The sequence below is a fragment of the Tachypleus tridentatus genome, chromosome 1 (genome assembly GCF_004210375.1).
Source record: "Tachypleus tridentatus isolate NWPU-2018 chromosome 1, ASM421037v1, whole genome shotgun sequence".
NCBI lineage: Eukaryota > Metazoa > Arthropoda > Merostomata > Xiphosura > Limulidae > Tachypleus > Tachypleus tridentatus.
This window is the reverse complement of record NC_134825.1, coordinates 97,899,599-97,924,115: the sequence shown is the minus strand read 5'-3', so window position 1 is coordinate 97,924,115 and position 24,517 is coordinate 97,899,599. Positions and strand designations below refer to the sequence as shown.

Genomic DNA, 24,517 nt, shown 5'->3' with positions numbered 1-24,517 from the left:
CATTGTGCTTTCTCCTGTGTCCATCGAGGGAAATGAATTTTTGATTTTAGTGTTACAAATCTGTATTCTTACCGTTGTTTCAGCGAGGGACTAGGATTCAGGAAATATATACAATAGAAGTAAATGTTATATACATTTACATCTATTTTCAGGTATTATTTGCGTCAAAATAAAAAAAATATTATTGAATACTGTGATTTATCACTGTATTAACAGTGACAAGAAATCGAAATAATATTTAGTTAAGGAATGAAATAGTATTGCTTTAAACAACAAATTATAGCTTTTCACAAAAAATGTTATATCACAAAAGCATTTGATAATTTCGAAATAGTTTTGTTAGATAACGTTACTAAGCATTTCAGAATAACTCTCTCTACAAATATGAAAAGTGCCCAAGCTGATTTATTTTAAGAAACGTAATTAACCATAAGTTTACATTGCCGTATTATGACATTAAAGTGTAAATATTTTTGGGATGCACATATCAACAAAGTTCATCAGTTGTATTTCCTTTAAGAAAGAAACGAAATCCAGGAGTCTTTTAGCACTCGCCAACATCAATTAAAAGAATGGTACTATTGTACGTTTTTATCTCTTTTTAAACTTCCATTAAACGAGCAATACTTCAATAACAAAGAACAAGAAGGAATTATCACTAGCCGCGGCACTTTAAATTCATTTAGTAAGGATTAAAGCATATTAAGTTATATAGAATTTTCCCCACTTTATACCTGATTCTATTTTATTACTCATAACGATCTTTACCAGTCTACTCTCAAATTTAAAGTATTTTAGGTAAGACTAGAGTAAATTAATCTGTGAGATCTTGCACGTAACCAAATACACAAATCGAAAGGATTTGACCTCGTGAGTCCAAAACTGTAACTAGATCTCAAATTGGTCAAGAGATGACGAAGCTATGAGCTAAATGTTTGGACTTAAAAATAAAACAACTCAGATCTGTTCCATGAGCTGTTGTGGCACGTCTAAAAAATGTGATAGGAATTTTAGAATTCACCTAGTTTCTTGTGGCATGTTTTCCTTTTTCGTTTTTTTGAGCTCTGATGAAATGAGAATTTTTGAGGAATTTATCAGAAATATATTTCTAGATTAAAGTGTTTTAAAAAGGATGTGTTGAAAATTCAAGAAACAAACCAAAAACTTGAGTTTTATAGGATTTGATTTTTCTTTCTCCTATATTTGATCAGTAATAAAACTGTATCAGTTATTTTTTATGTGTATTCATATAGTAAATTGCTTATCTTTTTGAAGCGAGAAAATTGCATTACTGAGGTCAATGAAAAATAGTTTAACGAAAAAAATGTTTGATAAATACTGAAAAATGACAACTAATGTTTGGAGAGTCTTATAAGATCAGTATTATTTACCTGTTTTTGAGTTAATCTTTATTATCGAGGTAACATTTTAACATTGTATTGTGAGTTGCAATGAGGCACTAATTAGGTTACTGAGCCTTGAAATTAGCCTTACATATCGAGCCCATATGTCAGTCATACTCCTCCTACTGATGTGTAGGTATCAATACATCAGGAAAATATTGGGTTGAGGAATAATTCGTGAGCGTTTTTTCAAGTTAAAAAAAAATATTCATAAATGAAACGCTTTCGCAAAATATTTCATGTCATTTGGTAGATAATTTTTTGCTCTAATAGATGGTGTGTTTGATTTTCATATGTCTTTAATTTTTGCTTTCATTTTCAGCTCATTAAATGGAATGTCAAGTGGACAAAATCGAGCATTTTCGACACCATCTGCTTTTCGCATTTAATTTCTTGCAATTTCGTTTAAAACAATGCATACTATATACCTAGGTATTACATGAAATAAAGTATCATAATAATTGTTTTGGGTGTAATGTGTTCATGCATTGAAGTATTGTATAGTCTTGCATGTAATGCTTGAATGAAATTATTTAAAAACGCTCACGAATTATTCCTCAACCTAATAATATACTAAAATTATATATTTCAGTTAGTACTGCTTTTAGGCGTTTTAATAAATTATGAGAACCTAAAGTAAACCTGAAATGCAAAATAACATAAGAACCAGACCAACTTTAAAACAAAAACTGAACACAAATTTCAATTTCATAAAAGAGTATTTCAAATAAATTAGAATACTTGTTTGTAATTTAGCACCAAGCTACAGAATGAGCTACCTGTGTTCTTCTCCCCACGAATATCGAAACCCGGTTTCTAGCGTTGTAAGTTCACAGACATAGCGCTGTGTCACTTGAAGGGCATAAGCTAGAATTAAACAGTTTAGGTGATTATTTTAGTCTATTACTAGATTTTGATGGTATCAAAAATAACCTCTTATTAAAATATCGTGCTTAGCTTAATTCATTTTCTTATTTTATTCTTAAGTTTTATAAATTATCAAAACCCGAAGTAAAGGTAAAACGCAAAGCGACAAAATAAAAATTACAGCAATTTTAAACTAAAGAAATTATGAATTAAGGAAAAAAACAGAAGAAAACATATATGTTACACAAACTCAGCTGATAGGACTTTTAATTTATTTTTTTCTGTACATAATACATAAGTCGACGTCACTTTAATAATTATAAAGATCTTTAGTTGGACCCTTGTAGGCCAGTGATAAATTTCAGGACACACAATCTTAAAATCCTAGGTTCGATTCTAGACGGTGGACAAAGCGCAGATACATTATTAGGTAGCTATGCGATAAAATCAGGAACATCGAAATTATTTTACAATGGAAATAATTTTTTTACACTAGTAAGAATTATCAGCTTGCTTGACAGAAACTAAGCATTAAAAGAACAATGGAGCTCATGTTACAACATTAATTTAATTCACCAGTTTTAGTATCCAATAATTATTTTTATTTACATTTAATTACGAGAATCGTTTAAGATAATTAATGATTCATACAAACTGCGAAGATGGGAAGGTTTATTTTTAATACAATTGTGACTAAACATTTACAGAATAATCATGCCATAAATCAAAGAAAATTGTCTCTAATGTTCCCCTTTTCTGTTGAGATATTACGGAACTCACTTGATCGATAATAAGATGTGATTGTACTGTAAATTCTGCAAGGCTTATGTAGCTTATTTCATTAGCTGATGTTCAGCTTTTACTTCTCTTTATACTTTTGTGACTACGCCAGGAATAATTATGCAATATAGCACAGGAAACTATATTTCATTATACTAAAAATGTTAAGAAAAAAAATCTTTTCATTACAGAACTTGAGAACTTAGTCATGCAAATGAGATTTTTCATTGTTAACTTGGAATACTAGTGTAAAAGGTGCAAATGATTTATTTACACGAAGATTATCTTGTTTAAGCTAGTTTTCGGTTTCGTTGAAGTTACTATTAGCTTACCAGTTGTCTGGTTTCTTGGTTAATGTTTTACGTGAAGCTGTGCACACGCCACACTTCACAAAAAAATAAAATTACACACATCTCTTCTGCGTCTTTTTACTTTCTAGGTAAATATTTAAAGAATTCTAATTTGAATGTTTTTTTGTTGTTTTCAAAACTTCAGAGATAATTGTTTTCCTTTTAAGATGTTTCAAGCACAAATTAACATAACCGGCTATCTTGCCCTCCCCACCGCGGGTATCGAAACCGCTGAACCACTGAAAGTAGCAGTAAAAGTATTTTATATTTCCAAGAAATAAGGTGTTTTCTTCAGCTAGTTTAGTTCGGTCAATTGAAAAGTACCGTTATCAACAACAACAAAATTACGTTAGGAAGCGTAAACAACATTAGTATTAATATCATTGTAATATAACGTGATATATTATTCAAACAGTAAACAATTTCTACAGTGATTACTCGGGTTCGAATATTTCTCACTCCAAAGTTTTCTATTTAATAGTTGTGATACATATTTATAAAACAAAGAAAAGAGCAGAAGGTAAATAAGACATGATATTAAGAAGTGCATATTTTTTTTTTTTTTTTTTACTATATTGTAGCAGATGAAGTGGCTTATTCATGTGGAACAGTTGTTAAAAGACTGGGTCATAACATAAGTTCGGAATCACGTAAACTGAGTTGTTATATATTTCGTTTTAAGTTTAATGTGAATTTATAATCTGTTGTTAGATCCATTAAATTTTATGTTCACCATAATTCTACTATTTCAGATAACTTAGCTTGTTTAATTAAAATTTGGATAAGAAATAAATCATTGTAAAGTTGATATTATTGGAGTTTTAAGCATATGCTAGGAATATAATTATCACCACAATAAATATTTATGATCAGTTTTCCAAATCCCCAAGTTTTTTATTGTGACTGTAACGGATTTACAGCATTTATTTTTGTGCTTAAATTTGACCCCCCGCTAGTACAGCGGTTAGTCTCCGGATTTACAAGCCTAAAATCAGGGGTTCGATTCTTCTCGGTGAGCTCAGCAAATGTGGCTTTGCTATAAGAAATACACACACACACACACGCCTAAGTTTGTTCTGGTGTAGTTTTCGTTTTGCTTCGATGTATTTGTTGGCTGTGTATTGCGCAAGTTCTGCCTGTTCTCAAAATTTGTAGAAGGTTCTTGAGTATAAGAATCAACAATACTTATTTTACAAAAATACTGGTGTGCTCGATCATTGTTGAAAATTCTAAAAACTCACCTGACTGGTATATAAAAATCGACGCGCTGATTGGTCAGTGAGGACATTCAAGAAACAACAGCGAGCTAGCTTAAGCTAGGTGTGACAATACCAGCTCAGAATTAATTTGCTCGTCTTGGTCCTGTATGGTCGGTAAAATATTAAGTTCAAGATTTGATATAAGATTCCGTGTTCTCAAACGTTTCTAAAACTCTCGTACATAAACCATCATTTGTAATAACTATTACTAATAACCATTATTATAAATTGTGTTGCTTTTGTTTGTAAATTGAAGTATATTTGTGTTAAAAAGAAAATTGTGTGTATCAATCTTGTTAGCAAATATCATAAAGCTAGTACATAGTAATATTTAGTTAACTCCTAAAATCAACTTCAAAATTCTGGTTATTTCAAATAGTAATACGTAACGAAACTCGTTCGAAATAAATTATAATATTTAACATAACAAATTTCAATCTGTATATGTGACAATTTCTTTTCTTATTTTTGTTTTGTTCAACTGGTTCTTGTTTGCTACGTTGACTCTTGACGTAAAGTTTATCTACTTAAAATAATTTCAATAACTTAGACTAGCACATCCTATTATAGTGAAAATAAACATAAGTCAGAGACCATCAAGATTCACAATTTAAAAGTAACACTAAATAAAGATGGAAAATCAGTGACTACACAACAGCGGAGAGTTATTCTTGGTATTTTTTCCAAATCTGTCGTCTCCAATCTGCGTACCTCCCAGTGACACATTGGTATATCTAGAGACTTATACTTCTAAAAACTGGTTTTCGACACCCCTGGTGGGCAGAGCACAGATGGCTCTCTGTGTACCTTGTGCATAACAAACACAAACAAACAATCTGTGTAAAAAAGGGCAAAGTATAATCCTTTACCAGGTTTATGCTTTTTACAGCATTCAAGTAGTTCTCTTCTGTTGGTAACTGCGTAGAGTGGTTTACTTTTTACTTCCATGGTGCTTTTGTTACAACGTTGCTGGAGAGCGCGAGTTGCTATGAAAGATGGCCCGGCATGGCCAGGTGGGTTAAGGCGTTCGACTCGTAATATGAGGGTCGCGGGTACGAATCCCCGTTGCACCAAACACGCTTGCTCTTTCAGCCATGGGAGCGTTATAATGTTACAGTCAATCCCACTATTTCTTGGTAAAAGAGTAGCCCAAGAGTTGGCGGTGGGTGGTGATGACTAGCTGCCTTTTCTCTAGTCTTACACTTCTAAATTAGGGATGGCTAGCGCAGATAGCCCTCGTGTAGCTTTACGTGAAATTAAAAACAAAACAAAAACAAAGGTATGGAAGAAACGTGTATCAGATGATATAATATTTGATACGATTGGACTGTAGCATCCTGCCGATTTGGTGCCATAATCTCCACCCCTACCCCAACCCTTCATCTGCAGCGGGCAATTTAACTAGCTGCTTCCATTGCCGAGTAACTCGAATGGTTGATGATATCTTAAAACAGCTTACCCATGATGCTCTCTTGACCACTGTGGCATTTACTAAACAGGTGCCCACTTTCATAACCTTTTTTGAATGATGTAATTTACCCGGACCGAATGCCGTCTGAAACGATCACTTGTTCTAACCAAACAGGAGTGTGTTGTCTGACAGCCAGTTAGTAGACACTATGGGCACTTAACGTTGCAATTTGTACTGTCTGTAAGACGTGCGCATGCCATGAACCACGAGAATAATAATGCACTCTGGAGACTACAACACAGCATTATATATGAACTACAAAAGCAATGAATAAAAATATTTGTTACTCTTAACTTTAGTTTTTATTTACTGTTGTAAGAGGACATTTTTGAGAATCCTGCTAAAGAACATCTAGTTATTTACTTTTCTCTCTATCTGTTAAATTAACTGCACTTGCACCAGTTATTTAAAGTGCTGTAGGGATCATCAACTGCATTCGTGTGATAAACAAACGTTAAACATGCTTAAGTTTGAAAAGGTACACAGCTCCAAATTTGATGAAAACTCTACAAGTCGTATTTTCATATAGTACTTAAAATTTAATTCAATTTTAATAATTGAAATACTTCGTATGGTATATTCATTTACACTGATTTTGTTACGTAACTTCCATTGATAGCTGCAGAAATTCTGACAATATTGCTATTACATTTATAAAATGATTTCAATCTAAATTTCTTCCAACTGTTTCTCTCTTAGTTACTAAAGCTATGGCATAGCCAAGCGGTTAAGGCACTGGACTCGTAATCCGAGAGTCGCGGGTTTGAATCCCCGTCACATCAAACATGCTTGCCCTTTGAGCCATGAGGATGTTATAATGTTTCAGTCAATCCAACTATTCGTTGGTAAAAGAGTAGCCCAAGAGTTAGCGGTGGGTAATGATGATTAGCTGCTGTCTCTCTAGTCTTATACTGCTAAATTAGGGACGATTAGCGCAGATAGCCCTTGTGTAATTTTGCACGAAATTCAAAACAAACAAACTGTATTAAATCTAGATGGAAAATTATAACTATTAAAGTAACAAATTTCAATTTTTTTCTAAATATACGCAAATCAACTCATGCTTAATGGTGGTCACATGCTGCGTATTGTAAGAAAATCATATTAAAATCGAATCTTTATGAAAGGAACCGATGACAGAGATGATTAATTAAGCGTGGTGAGGTGAATATGAATAGCACCTTGAATTATATCACACAATTATTTTTAAATACTTAAACTCTGATATTAATAGTAGAGTAAATTATGAAGTCAAGCTCTAGGTATTAAATGCACAACTGATAAATGAGGTTGGGAGCAATTACGTATTCACTAGAAACATTCTCTGATGTGGTAAACAATTTGATTTTTATAAATACTCTTCTCCTAGGCTAGGTTTTATCCAGCTGTCGTGGTCATGTATTCATTCGCACGTTGGGTAAATGTGCGTAGGCTGACAAAAGCAGAAGCAGGGGCAACTCGTCGCCAACATGGAGTTAACTGGTTACACCAAAAGAGGCGTAAGAAATATTCCTCTAGATAATCAGTACCTACCAGGGATTTGTTGGTCGACACGTTCAATTAGAGTTACACACAAAACTTGCCTAAGGCTTCACATGTCTGTATAGTTAACATATTCAAAACGGTATGTTAAATTATGGCTTATATAGTTGTAGAACTTTCGTTATTCAACACGTTGACCGCGATATTAATGTTACAATAATCCTAAATCAAGTAGTATTTCACCATGTCTACTGTGGTTTGATTAATATAAGAAATTAGTACATGTAGTGTACTTACCATTTATCACAAGGACAGTGATATTTGCGGGGTCACCATAAGATGGTGTACAGCTGTAATGACCAGAGTCGGTAGTCTCGACGTTTTCGATCTTTAGCTTGCTAACGGTGTGTGGTCCAGTCTCAGTCTTAACTTGTACACCCCTCACAGAATCATAATTGATCATTCTACTGTTATGATACCAGAATACGTATACTGGAGGGACGCTGCTGTCGCTGATGATACACGACAGGTTAATAGTGCTCCCACTACGCACGTACATACTGGGGCTTTCTGGGATAGTGGCTCTAGCAACTGTGGAAAAAACAAACTTTACTAATATTAGTTAGTCTTTAAATACGCACATTCCTTTCCACAGCCTCACACGACAATATTTTATGTATTTCATTACGAAGCTCTTTGTGCAATAAATAGAAATCTGCAAAAAAATTCACAGTTTCTGAATCAAAATGTATAGCACTTCGTAAAGTAAGTTTTGTGTTGAATTTTTTATCTTGAAAGCATCTCTTCTAGCCGTCCCTAATAAAGCAGTGATAGACTAATATAAAGACAGTTGGGCAATTGCACCCACCGCCAAGTCTTAGGCTACTCTTTTACAGACGAATAATGAGATTAAATGTTACAATATAACGCCCCCACAACTGAAAGAGTAATCATGTTAGTGACGGGGATTGAACTTGTAGTCTACAGATTTCTGTTTGAACGCCGTAAACACCAAACCATGTGTAAGGTAAAGATAGCTACGAACAGAAACACTAGTTCTACCTCAATAAGCAGTTATTTGTAAGAAAAAAGCCGCTATTATGCCAACCTCTGTGCCAAAAGCCCCCCAGTGGCTCAGCGGTATGTTTGCGGACTTACAACGCTAAAATCCGGGTTTCGATATTCGTGATGGGCAGAGCACAGATAGCCCATTGTGTAGCTTTGTGCTTAATTCAAAACAACAACAACTGTGCCAAAGTGTGAACTTTCTTCAGCGATGTTATCAGTTCGTTACTTTTACACTTAACATAATTTGTGACGGATTTAATAATATTGTTGGTCAGCTGCATCAGGACACTATATGCCTCAGAAGCTATAATTGTGATAAATGCTTATTAATAGGAAAACTGCAGATGTTTCACAAGGAATGTTTATAGATTTCGAACATTAAAAGCTGTTTAACTTCAGAGAATTAACTTCGAACATAAGTATTTCTACGAGGAAATCAGATAATTAAGCTAACTAGCTTCCCCGTCAAGTGAATTCTACCTGTGTATCGACACAGAATTAATTCGCTATCCGTGAACCTCGATAAAAGATTCACTTTGAGACAAGATATACGACTCAGTATTTTTGTAAGTTTGTAAAACTCTTCTACATAAACCAGTATTTGTAAATAACTATTTGTAATAACCGTTATTATAAACTGAATTGTTGTTTAAATGTGTTCTAAAAACGGCTGGTATGGGTATTAGAACTCATTTAGAGATTATAGTAATATGCAAAAGAAAAATGCACAATAAATATAACATGAAGCCAAGCTCTTAAATAGGACGGAGTGTGACAATCGCACCCTCTCAAGTTACTTTCATATTCTTATAATCACATATGTTACAATTCATTTATCTATAAGTCAAGGTATATTATTATGCATGATATATTGGGCACTTCATTCGTTTATCATTTTAACACAATTATGTTTAGGGACAACAAGGAACCTGTTGGTCCACCTCAGTCATCCCATTTTCTTAGTCAAACTAAAATATTAAATATGTAAATAAATAATAAATAAATCCAGTCTAATTATTTACGTATCTATCAAGCTTTCTTTTAAATTCGCTCAAATTGAATTCACTCCACAGGTCAACCATCTTGTTTGAAAAATAAAATTGTCTTAGTTGACAAATAAAAGCTGACTTAGTTTGCCTAAATCTATATTTGTGTCCTCTAGTTCTGTAATTCTTGCTGTTAAATATGAAAAATGTCGACGCATCGACATAGTCATTTCCTTTTACAATCTTAAACACTTCAGTCAGAGCCCCTCTAACTCTTCTTTTTTCGAGAGAAAACAATTTTAAAGATCTTAATCTCTTCTTATATTACAATTTCTCTATCCCAGGTGCCACTGTAGCAACCCTCCTCTGAACCCTTTCCAACAATTCAATGTTTATCCTGAGGTAAGGAGCACAAGGCTGAACACAACACTTTAAATGTGGCCTAACCAGTGAGCTATGTAGTGGAATTATAACCTCTTTAAATTTTAATCAGATGTTTCTATAGATGTAACCTGAGATCCTAGTTGCCTTACCACTAGCAAGAGCAAACCTTCTGACGTCTCAAGAGACTGATCAACCATTTGCACCAATATTCTTTTCTTTCATGGCACGATTTAAGTTATTCCTATCCAAATTATACTTATAATCTAAATTATGATAACCCACATACAATTTCTTCCATTTATCATAATTAAAATACATCTGCCCTTTACTTGCCCGACTGAGTAAATTATCTAAACCCTTTTCTAAAGCAGCAGCATCCTTTTTACAGCCAACAATACCCAAGACAAATTTAAGTAACTTATTGACCATTCCTTTACCTGTGTCACTGATGTAAGTAAAAAAGAGTAAAGGCCTTAGGCGAAGATATCCCACTTATGCCATCACTGCAGTTTGACTAAGATCCATTTTTAACAACCCTCTTATTGCTACAGTAAATTCACTCTTCTATCTACTTAATTAATTTAACCCCACACCTACAGTGATAAGTTTCATTACAAGCCTTTCACGTGACACTTTGTCAAATGCTTTCTGAAAATCCAGATACATCAAATCTATACCTTTACTCTCATATACATTTGCAGTAACCTTTTCAAAGCATGTTTGTAGATTTGTAAGGCAAGATTTTCCCTTAGTGAAACGCATGTGTTAAATGAGTTTGCAAAGTATCTTTTATCAGACTTTCCAAAACTTTTTCCACAAATAATGTAAGATTGATAGACAAATGACTCCCATATTCAATCCTTCACCTCCTTAAAAACCCTCAGGAAGGTATTATCTGACCAAGGAATTTTATCATTTTTTAAAATTTCCAAATTTTATTTTAACAAGCTCAGAATTTATGCAATTGTATGGTTTAACTTTGTAATCTACCAGTTCCTCACGATGAGGAATAGTGGTGAAGTATTCACTAGTAAAACTTGAAGAAAGAGCAGAATTTAATAACTTAACAATTTCATAATCAACAGATACAAGCCTTCTTTATCATCCCTCAAGGGTCTCTATCCTCATCCTAACAACTTTAGTGAATAGGCGGGAATTAGCCAATGAAGATTTAAGAGTATAAGTTAAGTACATTTCTATACCAAACTTCCTTAATTCGTCTTTGTTGTATTAAATTACCAGCAGCCCCATAGCTATATCAATTCACTTTCGAATCTGTAATCGTTACATATTATAAATAAGAAATATAAAGTTATAATTTACCTTTTATGACAACCAGTAATAGAAAAGCTAAAGGCTAGTTAATCCTTATACGAGGGCTGTTCAAAAAATACGCGGACTGACGTCATAAAACAAAATGTACTTTATTTAGAAGTTACAGGTCTGGGACCCCTTCAAAGTACTCTCCTCCCCAACGCACACACTTATCCCAACGGTGTTTCCACTTGTTGAAACAGTCCTGGTACGCTTCTTTTGTAATGTCCTCCAGCTCCTTCGTCGCATTTGCCTTAATCTCGAAAATCGTCTCAAATCTTCTTCCTTTCAAGGGTCTTTTGAGTTTGGGGAACAAGAAAAAATCGCAAGGAGCAAGGTAAGGTGAGTAGGGGTGGGTGGGGAAGAACAGTGATCGAGCGTTTGGCCAAAAAACGCACGAGTTCTGAGGGCTGAATTTCGCAGCAACGCGGTGCATCTTCAATTTTTCGGTCAAAATCTCGCAACAAGATCCAACTGATATCCCACACTCTTCAGCAAGCTCCCTGACAGTCAGACGTCGATTTGCCCGCACCAGCTTGTTGATTTTGTCGACGTGTGGGTCGTCAGTTGACGTGGAAGGACGTCCAGGACGATCATCATTTTCAATGGACTGTCGACCATCCTTAAAACGTTCATGCCACTTGAAACATGGCGTACGCTTCATAGCAACATCACCGTAAGCCGTGTTAAGCATAGCAAAAGTTTCAGTCGCAGATTGTCCAAGTTTAACACAAAATTTCACAGCAAGTCGTTGCTCCTTCAGGTCATTCATTCTGAAATACGCCAAACGAAAAAAATCGCACTTCACTTAAAACCGCGTAGCTAATACACAAATGAAGATATCTGCAATCGGGAAATGGCGTCGTAATCAGCTGATTTGTGCGAACCTAGCGACACCAAGCGGATTCCCCTGGAACCAACTGGAGCCGCGCAATTCAAACACTCCGCGTATTTTTTGAACAGCCCTCGTACACATTAGCAAATTATCTTAAATGGAAATACGTTACTGTTTATATATACAGTTATCTTTCTCTTTTGCTTTTTCTCTATTTCTGCTACATTTTCCCCGTGAAAGTTGCACGCTTGTAAAAAATTGTCTATCCACGCTTCACAGGCGCGTGGCCTTAGTGAGGTGCCTAATTCATCTTATTGGATATAGGGCATTTCTCCCCTCTAATAGTGAGATGTAACGCTGATGCAGTTGGGTCAAACATCCTTCTGGCTGTTGGTTATCTGTTCTTATCATAAACAGGAAGTAGTCGAGATGATGGACTGTGACATTCCCTTATCCAAAATAGCTGGGGGGTGTAGAAGAGTTACAACCTAAAGTGACAACCAAAAACTCAATGAGAAATGATTAAAAATGTAACAGGATTATAATTTCTTCAACAAAGTTTTACAGATAGTGTCACGAGTGAGGTTGATATTAGGTACAAAATATTCTCATTAATCCACGTACACAACTAGGATTGTTTCAGTGAATTTATTAATCGTCCTGAAAAGTATTGCTGAAAAACGCGGTAATTTGTGAGATCTCAATTTCTTATGCAAGACGCGTCACGATAATTTGCCTTTAAGATAAATTATCATTATTTTACATTTTCCGTTCTGTTATTGTTAAGTCCAAAGCTACGTAATGGAATATCTGTGCTGTGTCTCTAAAAGATATCGAAACTCAGTTTTTAGCGTTATAGACCTTTAGATATAATGCTGCCCCGAGGAAAGGTTTTACTTTGAATTGAGCTGAAAGTATTATTTCATGCGCTATTTGACTTGCTTGTTCTGCGTGCTAAAAATCAGTTTGATTTGTTTATATATAGCCATATGATAATTGCATACGCATTTGCACGAACGTTTAACTTTTTTCATGCCTTGTATGTTTACGACTTTATATAAAATACAGTTGGCTTTCAACGCAGGCTTAAACTAAATTGTAACATAAACATGTTTACACAAGCGTTGTATTATTTTACTTTCAGAGTGGTCAAATTTAAAAAGCGAGTGGTGGATCCTCCCAGTGGCACAGCGGTATGCTTTTCACTTTCAACGCCAGAAACCAGATCTCGTTACCCGTGGTGAGAAGAGTACAAATAACCCATTGTGTAGTTTTGTGCTTAATTACAAACAGATAAACAACAAAGCAATGAAAATTTGGGCTCAAGATGGCAGTCCATTTCTGGTTTTAAACTCTTAAAGAAACAACTCAACATAAAGATGTGATAAATTTGAAGTATAATTTTAACGTTTTAAGGTTAGAGACGTGTCTTGACTCTATTTATAATAAAAATGATTTAATTCTTTACATCTAAATCTAATAATACCAAACTAAACATTTCAAAGGTGCGGACATAATGTTAGTTTCAAGATTTGTACAAAGATAAACCTTTTCACTCTATTCCTTGGGGAATCGTGACATTACCTAAAAATCCTTCTTCTAAAGTGCTAGACACATCAACTTTTAAATATTATGAAACAAATTGTCTCGGTTTCGAAGTTTGCATAATAGTAAAACTTTTCACCCAACCCGTTAGGGAACCCGAAAACACTTTTACGGGAATTCCCTGAAAGCGAACCTCAAATCTGGCATTGATTTATAATAAAGCATGTAAATAAATAAACCTACTAATTGTCGCTCATAACGTGGTTAAAGAATGTAAACATGAATTATGGCAGTAATGATCATTAAACTGAAAAAATGTAAAATACTAGTTGAAATATTTAATTTACATTATAAATATAGGTCATAGGTCAACGGGTTTGCTCGTCTTTTGTAAGGTAGGTAAGTTTGAAATGTTCAATGACTACACATTTGTGGTAAGAAATCAAACAGTATTAAAATACTTTTTGATAGTTATATCCATGAATATTGCTTTAATTGTTTGTTTTTGGTTGAGCAAAAAGTTACAAAATACGTTGTTCAATATGAATAGCCCCCCGCTAGTACAGCGGTATGTTTACGGATTTACAAAGCTAAAATCAGGGGTTCGATTCCTCTCGGTAGGCTCAGCAGATAGCCCGATGTGGCTTTGCTGTAAGAAAATACACAAACACATTCAATATGAATATTAAAACTGAAATTTTCAGCGTTATAAGTTAACCTCCTGAGTCTGTGGAGGGCAATTACATCAATACCTCTACCATATTGAATGCAATTAAACGATGTGTTAAAGTATTACTTAGTGCACCGTAGTTATCTACTTTAAAAGATTCTTATTGACATCTTATTTGTTTTTTGATAATGAACCGTTATTCTAATTGTAGCATAGAATCTTTAAAGTAAAAAAAACACAAGACATTTATTTCATAGCAACGCTGAATATATCTTTAATTTTGTGCAGTTGAGTTACGTTGGTTCAGCTGGTGACAAATAAGTTTAGTTTGTGAAAAACTACACAAGTGTTATCCGAACCAATTGCCCTTATTTGTTTAGCTAAGAAGGAGGGAAGCTAGTCATAGAACCTATCGAGCACTAACTAAGATACGCTTATCCCAAGTCACAGTTATGATAGTAATAGATGTAGAATTTTAATGAATATATTTTATCACGTTATACGTATATTTCATCATGCAGAAACAAAAATAACGAAAAAACCCGGTTGTGATTTTATGCCAACTGTAAGCCGACTACACCTCTACTCAATAGTGTTTGGTTGACCAAAAGAAACAAGTACAAGGTAAAGAGTAATTCTATGACTATAAACATTTAAAGTCACTATTTATGAAATAGCTGATCTGAGAAGTTCATTGATGTTTCTTTTTATAACTTTCGGATTGAATAAGTTTCATTTCTTTCACAAATTCACGTCTTGTTTGTTGCGAGAACTATAACATATGTTGCGTTTTAGAAATCATAACTTATACTCACGTGCGTTAGAAATTTACGCTTCCGATAATTCAGTCCCTCTAGCGGTTCAGCAATAAGTGTGTGGGCTGAAAACGCTAAAAGCCTGGTTTCGATATCTGTAGTGATCACAGCACAGACATTGACAGCAATCAAATATCAACATTCTAATCACTTTTCCGTTGTATGTTTGCATATTTTTTGTATAAACTTAACTCGTAAGGTTACACAGTTCTTTTTATAAACATTACGATTATCTTTGTTTTAATTTAATTAACTCTATTTTGAGCGACAAGCACTAGATTTTCCATTATCTTTACGATTTCATTTCATCTATTGGTGAAATATTTCACTTAGAATGGAAAGAAACGTTTCTATTGTTTGTAGAAACAACTTTGTAATGTTTATTAAATATAATAACACTGTTTATCAAATAGCATTCAGGAAAGAATCATATTAAAAACACTGAATGTTTTTAGTTTAAGTATTTTGAAGTGTTTGATGTCTTCTGCAAATCATTTGCTTTTAATATTAACTGAAATTCATAAATAAGATGTGTAAGGTTTCAAATTAGAATATGAAATATTCTAATACGTAAACAGGCTGTTGACTTAAAGGAATGTTAAAATTTCAAAACTTGCTGGCACGTCATGACCAGGTGGTTAAAGCATTCGGCTCGTAGTCTGAGGGTTGCGGGTTCAAATTCTCGTCACACCAAACATGCTCACCCTCTCAGCCGAAGGGGCGTTATAATTTACGGTCAATCCCACTATTCTTTGGTAAACGAGTAGTCAAGACTTGGCGGTGGATGGCAATGACTAGCTACCTTTCGTTGCTAAATTAGGGACGGCTAGCGCAGATAGCCCTGGTGTAACTTTGTGCGAAATTCAAAATAAACCAAAAACCAAATATGCCTGATGATGACCAAACAAATGTGATTGAAACATGTAATAAAATATTTTTGTTGTTGCAATAATAAATAGTTATGGTTTAAAAAGTGTGCTACTTACATTAATTAGGGTTCTCTTCTAATTACACGCTTGTTTTAATTACTGTTATAAAATAAATGATTTCCTGTTTCTTTGTGTATGACACTAAAACTAAAACTTTTCTTTGTAAGGTCTGTCATTAAATATACAATATTTATGGAATTTATTTGAAGTTATTTTCCAAAACAACAATTGTTGTAAAGGAACATGATCATTGTAGACTAGGTCTCAGCCACATTACCATAAGAGCATCATTTCTTGCCGTTCGAAACTAAAACCAATGATCATATAAAGAAGGTTGTATGAACAGTGAACGTGACTGGTTTTCTACACAAGCTACAATTTGTTTGTTTGTTTGGGAATTTCGCACAAAGCTACTCGAGGGCTATCTGTGCTAGCCGTCCCTAATTTAACAGTGTAAGACTAGGGGGAAGGCAGCTAGTCATCACCACCCACCGCCAACTCTTGGGCTACTCTTTTACCAACGAAATAGTGGGATTGACTGTCACATTATACACCCCCACGGCTGGGAGGGCGAGCATGTTTAGCGCGACGCGGGCGCGAACCCGCGACCCTCGGATTACGAGTCGCACGCCTTACGCGCTTGGCCATGCCAAGCCCACAAGCTACAAAGACTTGTACGATAAAATACTTGCTCTCAGAATGGGAGCATGTCATCCAAGTACAAAGAGACCAGTCGTCAATGTTAATTTTGTGTAATTCCTAAACAAGTTTTTGTATTAACAAATAAATTTAACTTAGCGGTAATCACATATTTTGAAGTCACGAGTCACCTAAAACGTATAATTTCACTTTAAGGTTACCATAAGAGAAGAACCTTTGTTAAGAAATTAAGAAAACGTCTAACACAATATACATTACAATAACTCTGTGGTAACTATTAATTTTAGAAAATCTTCTACACATTACCGTGAACTTTTCATTAGGCGAAGTTTCCTTTATCTGCAAATTAAATAAGCTTTGAATAAACTGCTGTCATAAATTTTTTATATGAGCATATGAAAATATAGCTACTTAAGAAACAAGCAAACAATAACTGTAGTTTTGACTAAAGTAGTAATAATCCAAATACGAGGCTGGCTGTGTTGAGGGAAGAACGGGGAAGAACATAAGCCTCTGATGAAATAAGTATATGTCATTACTTAAGATATAAATAAGTGTGTGTCATTACTTAAGATATTAATATGTTATTACTTAAGATAAAAATATGTTATTACTTAAGATATAAATAAGTATGAAAGATATCCGTGTTCACACAAAAGTGAATTACATTACATTCAAAAATGGTTGTCGTCCATGCAATAAAGCCAGTTGACAAACCTGTAAGTTCATAAAAGCCACTGATTCATTTTATGACAAGCACAATAAAAAAAACTTTAAAATATCTAAAGAAATCACTTGTGAAACAAAAAATATCATTTATCTTACACAGTGCAAAAAATGAAATCAATATGTAGCACATACACAACAAATATTAGAGAACGTTTCAATAATCATAAATCTTCTATTAACACTGAAAAAGATATCTCTGTTGCTCAACACTTTCCATTAACAATGTTACTGTCATTGGTATTGAAACAGGATTCAAAACTAAAACAGACAGAGAAATAAATGAAGTTTATTGGATCGCTAATTTAAGCAATGCTCTCAACCTTTCGGAAGTAATCTAAATCCTGGAATCAGTTATTTCTGTGCATTGGTTTCATCTGTAGCAGAAAAATAACTTATCTGTGAAGCGGAACCAGTAGTTTTTGTGTGGTTGGCTACTATTTAGACGGTTTTACCTGTTAGTATGGGCGTGCTGCTCTACCCTTGCCAGTGTTGTTCACGATGTTATAGACAGACATCCTTTGAAACCCATACTTTTTTGTTGGACTACACGAAGCCTTAGAAAGGGCTTCACCTAACCTCGAACAATTCTAGGTGGCATTACACTATCAGATGGCTAGGAATTCGCTTTCAATCAAACATACTAGTGCTAAACATGTTTCCAGTCACGCAACATCTCGCTTCATTTTATAAAAATCGTTCTTATACTGTGATTAATCATCGTAATAACAGCAAAGAGAATAAAGTCAATAGATTTTGCGTGAAACGACCATTTAATGAATAAAAGAACACATTTAGTTTCAAATATACTTTGTTAGAACCGATTTAGTTTGGTATATAGCTAGAGGCTCGGCACAGTCAGGTGGTTAAGGCACTCTAATCCATGGGTCGCGGGTTCGAATACCTGTCACACCAAACATGCTCGCTCTTTCAGCCGTGGGGGCGTTAAAAAGTAACGGTCAATCCCACTATTTGTTGGTAAAAGAGTAGCCCAAGAGCTGGCGGTGTGTGGTGATGACTAACTGCCTTCTCTCTAGTCTTACACTGCTAAATTGGGGATAGCTAGCTCAGATAGCCTTCGTGTAGCTTTACCGAAAATTCAAAACAGACCAAATGCATAGCTAGAATAACCACAATATACATTATTTTCCTTTAAAAACAATAATTATTTGGATTAAAAGATTTAAACGTTTCAGCAATCAACAGAATGTAACAGATCAATTTTCTAGCAGCACCAAACGTACCTACAACATTTAATATTACAGAAAGACTTATTTTCGGTTCAGAGCTGACTTGACATTCATAAATTCCTGCATCTTTCTTTTGGGTATATTGAATCTTCAGAGTCCAATCATCTGAGCCGTCCAGGTGAAGAGAAGTGAACCTTTGGTCACTAGTGTATGTATATCGACCAACGGTCAGTATGTGGAGGTCCTTCTGACGCACCCAAGACACCTTCAAAATAAGATCGAGAAATCACGTAATAAAGACAAGGACGTAAATGGCATAACAAAAATCCTTTTTTTTTTTCATGGCGTAGCGTGAGGGAATTTATCTTAAGTGTAGGAAAGAGTGAATAAAGAAAATTAGTACAAATGTGATACCCGGAAGAGAATGACAAGGATACCGACAAGGCCAGTCAGCACCTTCAGAGAGCAGAACAATGAAAGCAAATTTTAAAATATTAAGTTTTATATGAAAAACTTTATGTAACCGATCGTACCCACAAAAGCAGTAAACGAATGGGAGAGGACAAAGCGAGAGTGTATGGTTATGAAAAACAGCTCATCTAGAGTGAGACGAAAAATAACTGTGTGAGTGCACATATACATATTATTGTGTATTATAATTTATCCCCGCTGAATCCCCGATTTATTATGTTACGTTTTACAATTTCAAACAGCTTAGACCGAGTGAATTTTTAATTCTGAAGTTAATTCAATGTAGAGATGTTCAAATTTATAATATTTGCCAACAAAATTAATATACATAATTTCATTTCTTAATACAAATATATTTTAATACACAAAGATATGTAGACAAAGCTAGAATATGTACCTACAGAAACATTCATATACAAGATAAATACAATGTTTCCAATACTAGAACAAGGCAATATGGAGTCAAAGTTTATATAGAGAAAATTCGTGCAACACTAGTTAAGCCTTGACAACAATATATCACAAACACAACATGAGACTCTTAACCACTCAAGTAACGAAACTCGTCATAACTATCGCCTTTAAAATGACTAATCTTTAATTTTCTTGTTACGAACAAACTAAGTAATCATAAAATATTAACTCACAAAGTAAATGAAACAATAATGCCAACACTAAACAGTCTTTTTATATCCAACATAGGCTAATAATTATAACGAATGATTTTTGCGTTTCGGGTAAACTTTGTTTTCAGTAAAAGATTACCGATTTTAAGCGTCAAAGAAGTTGTCACATTTTTATCCATATAACTGAAACAGTTATCTAGTGTTGTTTGAAATAGGGTTCAGTTTTCGACCCAAGGACAATCGGTGGACTGTTTGTGCCAAAACACATTTTAATGTCACAATATTTAGATGGAAAGATGCCCTACACTACCCTCCACGGATCTGTGGAGAAATTCTCTGCATATGTATTTCTGAGAGGTGCAAGACCTTTGCATTACCGCAGATATACAGAAGAAACAAATGAATATGTTTGAGAACGTAACTAAAACTTTAGTATGGAGGGAAACGACCTGCAAAATGTGTTTCAGAATTAAAAGTTTCTTCATATCAAAGCGAAATCTATCTTAACTAAGAGATATTTTGGCACAACATAAATCTGTGTAGTATTGGACCAACGCAGGAACACAGACAAGATGTGACACGTGGAAAAACAAATAGTCGAGCAATTGTTTATAGTAGATTAATAATTTGTGGATGCAGTTTGATTTTTATAGGAGCAGGAATCAGATGAGAGAGACATCAATAAAAGGTTAGGAATCCATTGATAAACAATTTCTTAGTCCCTTCATATTCATCTCAAAAGGAATCAAATGGAGAACCCAGACCCAGAAAAAATATCAGTCAGTTGTAATGAAAAGTAAAAAAGTATAATGGTAGTTGTCAGTAAGAATGCATGGATGTAAGATTTTCTAAACCAAGATATTATTATACAAACCGAAAGTATGTGCAGTAGCAAATATATGTTTGTGAAATGCATATGGAAAACTGTCTATATCAGTTAATGCAATGCAGCTGAACAGAATAAGCCTGTGTTAGTTACCGCAAAGTTTTAGAGACATATTATCAACGGATGCTACGCTTAACTTTGCCATTCTTACATCTTGAGCAATGAGAATCATTACAATAAAACACCATCTGCGTATACACTTTCCATAATCGAACATGTCTCTCGCGAGGACTAGCAGCAAAGCTACCAACAGACACAGTATTTTCCAGACCAGTGGTACACCGCTACCAGTTGCATAGAGTTATACAGTGGTTCGTGTAAACAGCTTTTCACAATGCCTTGTGTTTTAAAGAATATCGAAAGAAAGAGGCATTTATTTCGCAAACCACTTACCCATACGTTGTGTGCAAATGATCAGAATGTAGCTGTTCTCATCACCAGTAGTAGCATGTTTCCTACAATAATAGCAACAGTTACAGTTTCCAGTATAGTGGCTTTAACAAACATAGAAATATTCTTTTGGAGAAACCGATGATCTTTATCGATGGAGATTATTACGTCATTAGTGTCTTAGGGCCCTACCTTGCAGATGGCAAGAAAATGTTGCCTCCATTCTTTTGAAACACAGAAGAACTAAAAATTTGCTTTAAAAGGAAAAATAATATTTTGTTTTGAAAACATAGATCGTTTGTAGACTTTGAAACGCTAGATCATGTAAATAAGTGGTAAAAAGGCATCCACAATTGCTAAGTCTGTAAACGAAAGGATTTTGGAAATTATTGATTAAAGATATGCCTAATATAAAAACAACAACAACAAAGCAATCTGTTACACTTAGCATCACATAAGAACTGACCTCTCATTGGACAGTGCATTCAAGCCATCACTGACAAACAAACAAGAGGAAAAAGTAACATTTTTGCTCACGAGCAAGGCAAAAATGTAATTCGTACCAACAAACTCCTACGAGTTGACCTTGACTGAAATTCTGCTGATGGGAGTAATGTTTACTGTGAATTTGACTGTTTCACTTATATTTTTTGCAAAGCGAGTAGTTTGATTTTGCGGCAAAAGAGTTTAAAGCGAAGTCTTTGGATTCTTAGTTCGGTACGCTGGTCACTAAACCTTCTACAGACATTCTGCTGTTCGTGAATGTCAGCTTCTAGAACCACATTTGTTGTAGTATTTTTAGTGCAAACTGAGAAATACATTGTGAGCTACCTGCGCTCTATCCATCACCTGGAATCAAACACTGTATTTTACAGTTGTGAGTCAGTAAAATTACATCTGACCCAGCAAGGAAAAGGACCACATTTAAGCAAGCCAAATGCACGATAGTTTTTCCTGCATTTTCCTGAACAGAAATGGGGAAAATACAAACAATTTTACATTTATATTTTGTATGTCTCTTGTTGGTTCAGCGTTTTAAGTTTCAGATCTTTTTACATTCAAATTATGGATTTCACCTCTGCATTAAAACAAACAATCTTTTTATGTCTATTATTAATCCTTATCTACACAAGAAGTTGGATATTGCCTAGTATTTAGTATCGGTCAAATCACACTTGTCAGTCAGACAGTAATTGGGAGGTAGATGTTATTTGCAAGTCTCCTTCCATTTAGTTTTATCAGTTCAATACTATGGGCGGCTATATAGGTGGATATCCCATTTTTGTAGATTTGGACGAACATTCTCAAATAATTATCCAATAATTTCCTTAGCTGTAATAAACGAGAGACGTAAAGCCCATGAAAAGTGATGAATACGTACAAAGAAAAAATTCGTCTACCTGATCATAATAGCTTTTAAATCTCTTGTTGTATTTTAGTCCCCCGCGGGGACAGCGGTAAGTCTTCGGATTTACAACGCTAAAATCAGGGATTCGATTCTACTCGGTGGACACAGCAAACAGCCTGATGTGGCTTTGCTATAAAAAACACACACATTTTCTTTTTTATTTTAATATTCATGTGCACATCCTTACGACAAACTTAGTCATAAATACATTCAAATACTTTAAGGATGAGGATGGCGTCAGATGTCTTTTTTTTAACAAAGAAAAAGATAAATGCAATTTATAACAATAAACGTATTAAAAAAGTAATTTCCCAAGGCCATATATCGTTAACAGTTTTCACACTGTTTTCTTACACAACTTATAGCCCAGTGTTTAGGGGCGTTTAACGCGTAATGTGAGGGTCGCGGAGGGTTCGAATCTTTCTCATACCAGACGGGCTTGCCTATTCAGCGATGAGGGCATTATAATGTAATAGTCAATCCCATTTTTCGCTGGTGAAAGAGCACCCAAAAGTGAGCATTTAATGGTGATAATTAGCTGCCTTCCTTCTAATCTTACAACGCTGAATTAGGGACAGCTAGTGCAGATAACACTCGTATAGTTTGGCGCGAAGTTCAAAAGAAACATACACAATTTGAAAAACATATTCAACTTTAAAATTGTTTAATTTTAGTGATTATTTAAAGGGAAGGTAGCTAGTCAACATCATCCACCGCCAACTTTTGAGCTAATCTTTGCCAGTGTACAGTGAGATTGACTGTTACTATATAACGTCCTAATAACAGAATGAGTGAGCATTTTTAGTGAAGGGATTGAAACTCGTGACTTGCAGATTACAAGTCAAGTTCGTTATATATTAGACCATGCTAGACCTAGGTGTTTCAGTTACCAAGTGTAGACTTTAGCTCTAGGCAAAAAATTTCAGATAAATCTACTATATGTTTGAAGCAGTATTGTAAGTATTTGGGTTATTTTTGTACCCATATATTTCTCTGTAAAGTGTTAAAGCAATATGACTTTCATAATTGAATTCCGATAAAGATTTCATAGAAAATTGGTTAATAAGAGTTTGTATTGTACATAATAGGCTAACAAAATTGGTAATTTGCAAAGGTGTCATTAATTAGTAGCTGATTCCTCTCCAATCCATTTATAGAACAATGGATATTTAAACAAACTAAGATATCGCTACTATCCATGTAAACTTGAAATTTATTTTTTTTTATACAACTATGCAATCACTAATCGTGACAAATGTGTGCTTAACTTTCCACAGTAGTCTACTATAGTTATATTGACAGATATCATAATGAAACTTAGTATTTTTTCTAAGGTAAGTTTTATATTTTTCAAAAAACCCTTATTTAAAAAAAGGAAAATTAGCATGAAAGAAAAAGCACAACAAAAGCAAAAAGAAAAGAAAAAAAAAAAAAACATCGTTTTTTCCATCTTTCCGTACATTATAACTTCTGCACTGTTCAATGAAATTACTAATGAATTTTTTCTAGTTAATTCATCACTTATTTCCTCTTTTGAAACCAAATTTTGATGTGCTTACTGCTGGCTTTAAATCTATGTTTACCACTAGATTAAGCAGCAATATGTCTACGGTTTAGTACCGCATGATGAACGAAATGCAGATAGCTTATTGTGTAACTTTGCACAAAAAAACAAAAAAAATAAACTTTTCATAATATTTACTCCAACTTGATAACACTCTTCGTTTTTCAAAGTTTAGTTTAGAGAGAAACCAAGAAGTACTGAAATTTTATTACTTCTAAAAATTAACTTTGGCTGATACACCGTAACTTTGTTGATATATAGGTAATTGAATTTGTTCATGTGTATATTTGTTTTATAAAGTAGATATTTAAATATTTGTAATCTTTGGCACCTTGGTAGCAAAAATTAGATTATTTTTTCTATCAAATTCTGAAAGTTTTCCATGACAAATAAGCGTGATCTGGTTGAATAATTTCGTAATGCAATATTTTTAAAGCA

The 24,517-nt window shown here is 34.1% G+C and overlaps 1 protein-coding gene across 2 annotated transcripts in view; it reads right to left on the bottom strand.

The window, feature by feature from the left end:
* The window catches only part of LOC143256608 (protein amalgam-like), a 79,081-nt gene that overhangs the window by 3,423 nt on the left and 51,141 nt on the right, over positions 1-24,517 (bottom strand). The window contains exons 3-5 of one of the 2 annotated variants that reach the window (XR_013031424.1): positions 18,789-18,999; positions 7,910-8,203; positions 4,642-4,762 (exon numbers count right to left, since the gene is read on the bottom strand). Coding sequence is in view for 1 of the 2 variants with exons in the window: in XM_076514030.1 (XP_076370145.1) it covers positions 7,910-8,203; positions 18,789-18,999 (505 nt within the window). In the remaining variant the exon portion in view is untranslated. The remainder of the gene's footprint in view (positions 1-4,641; positions 4,763-7,909; positions 8,204-18,788; positions 19,000-24,517) is intronic. The other variant, XM_076514030.1, reaches the window with a different exon arrangement.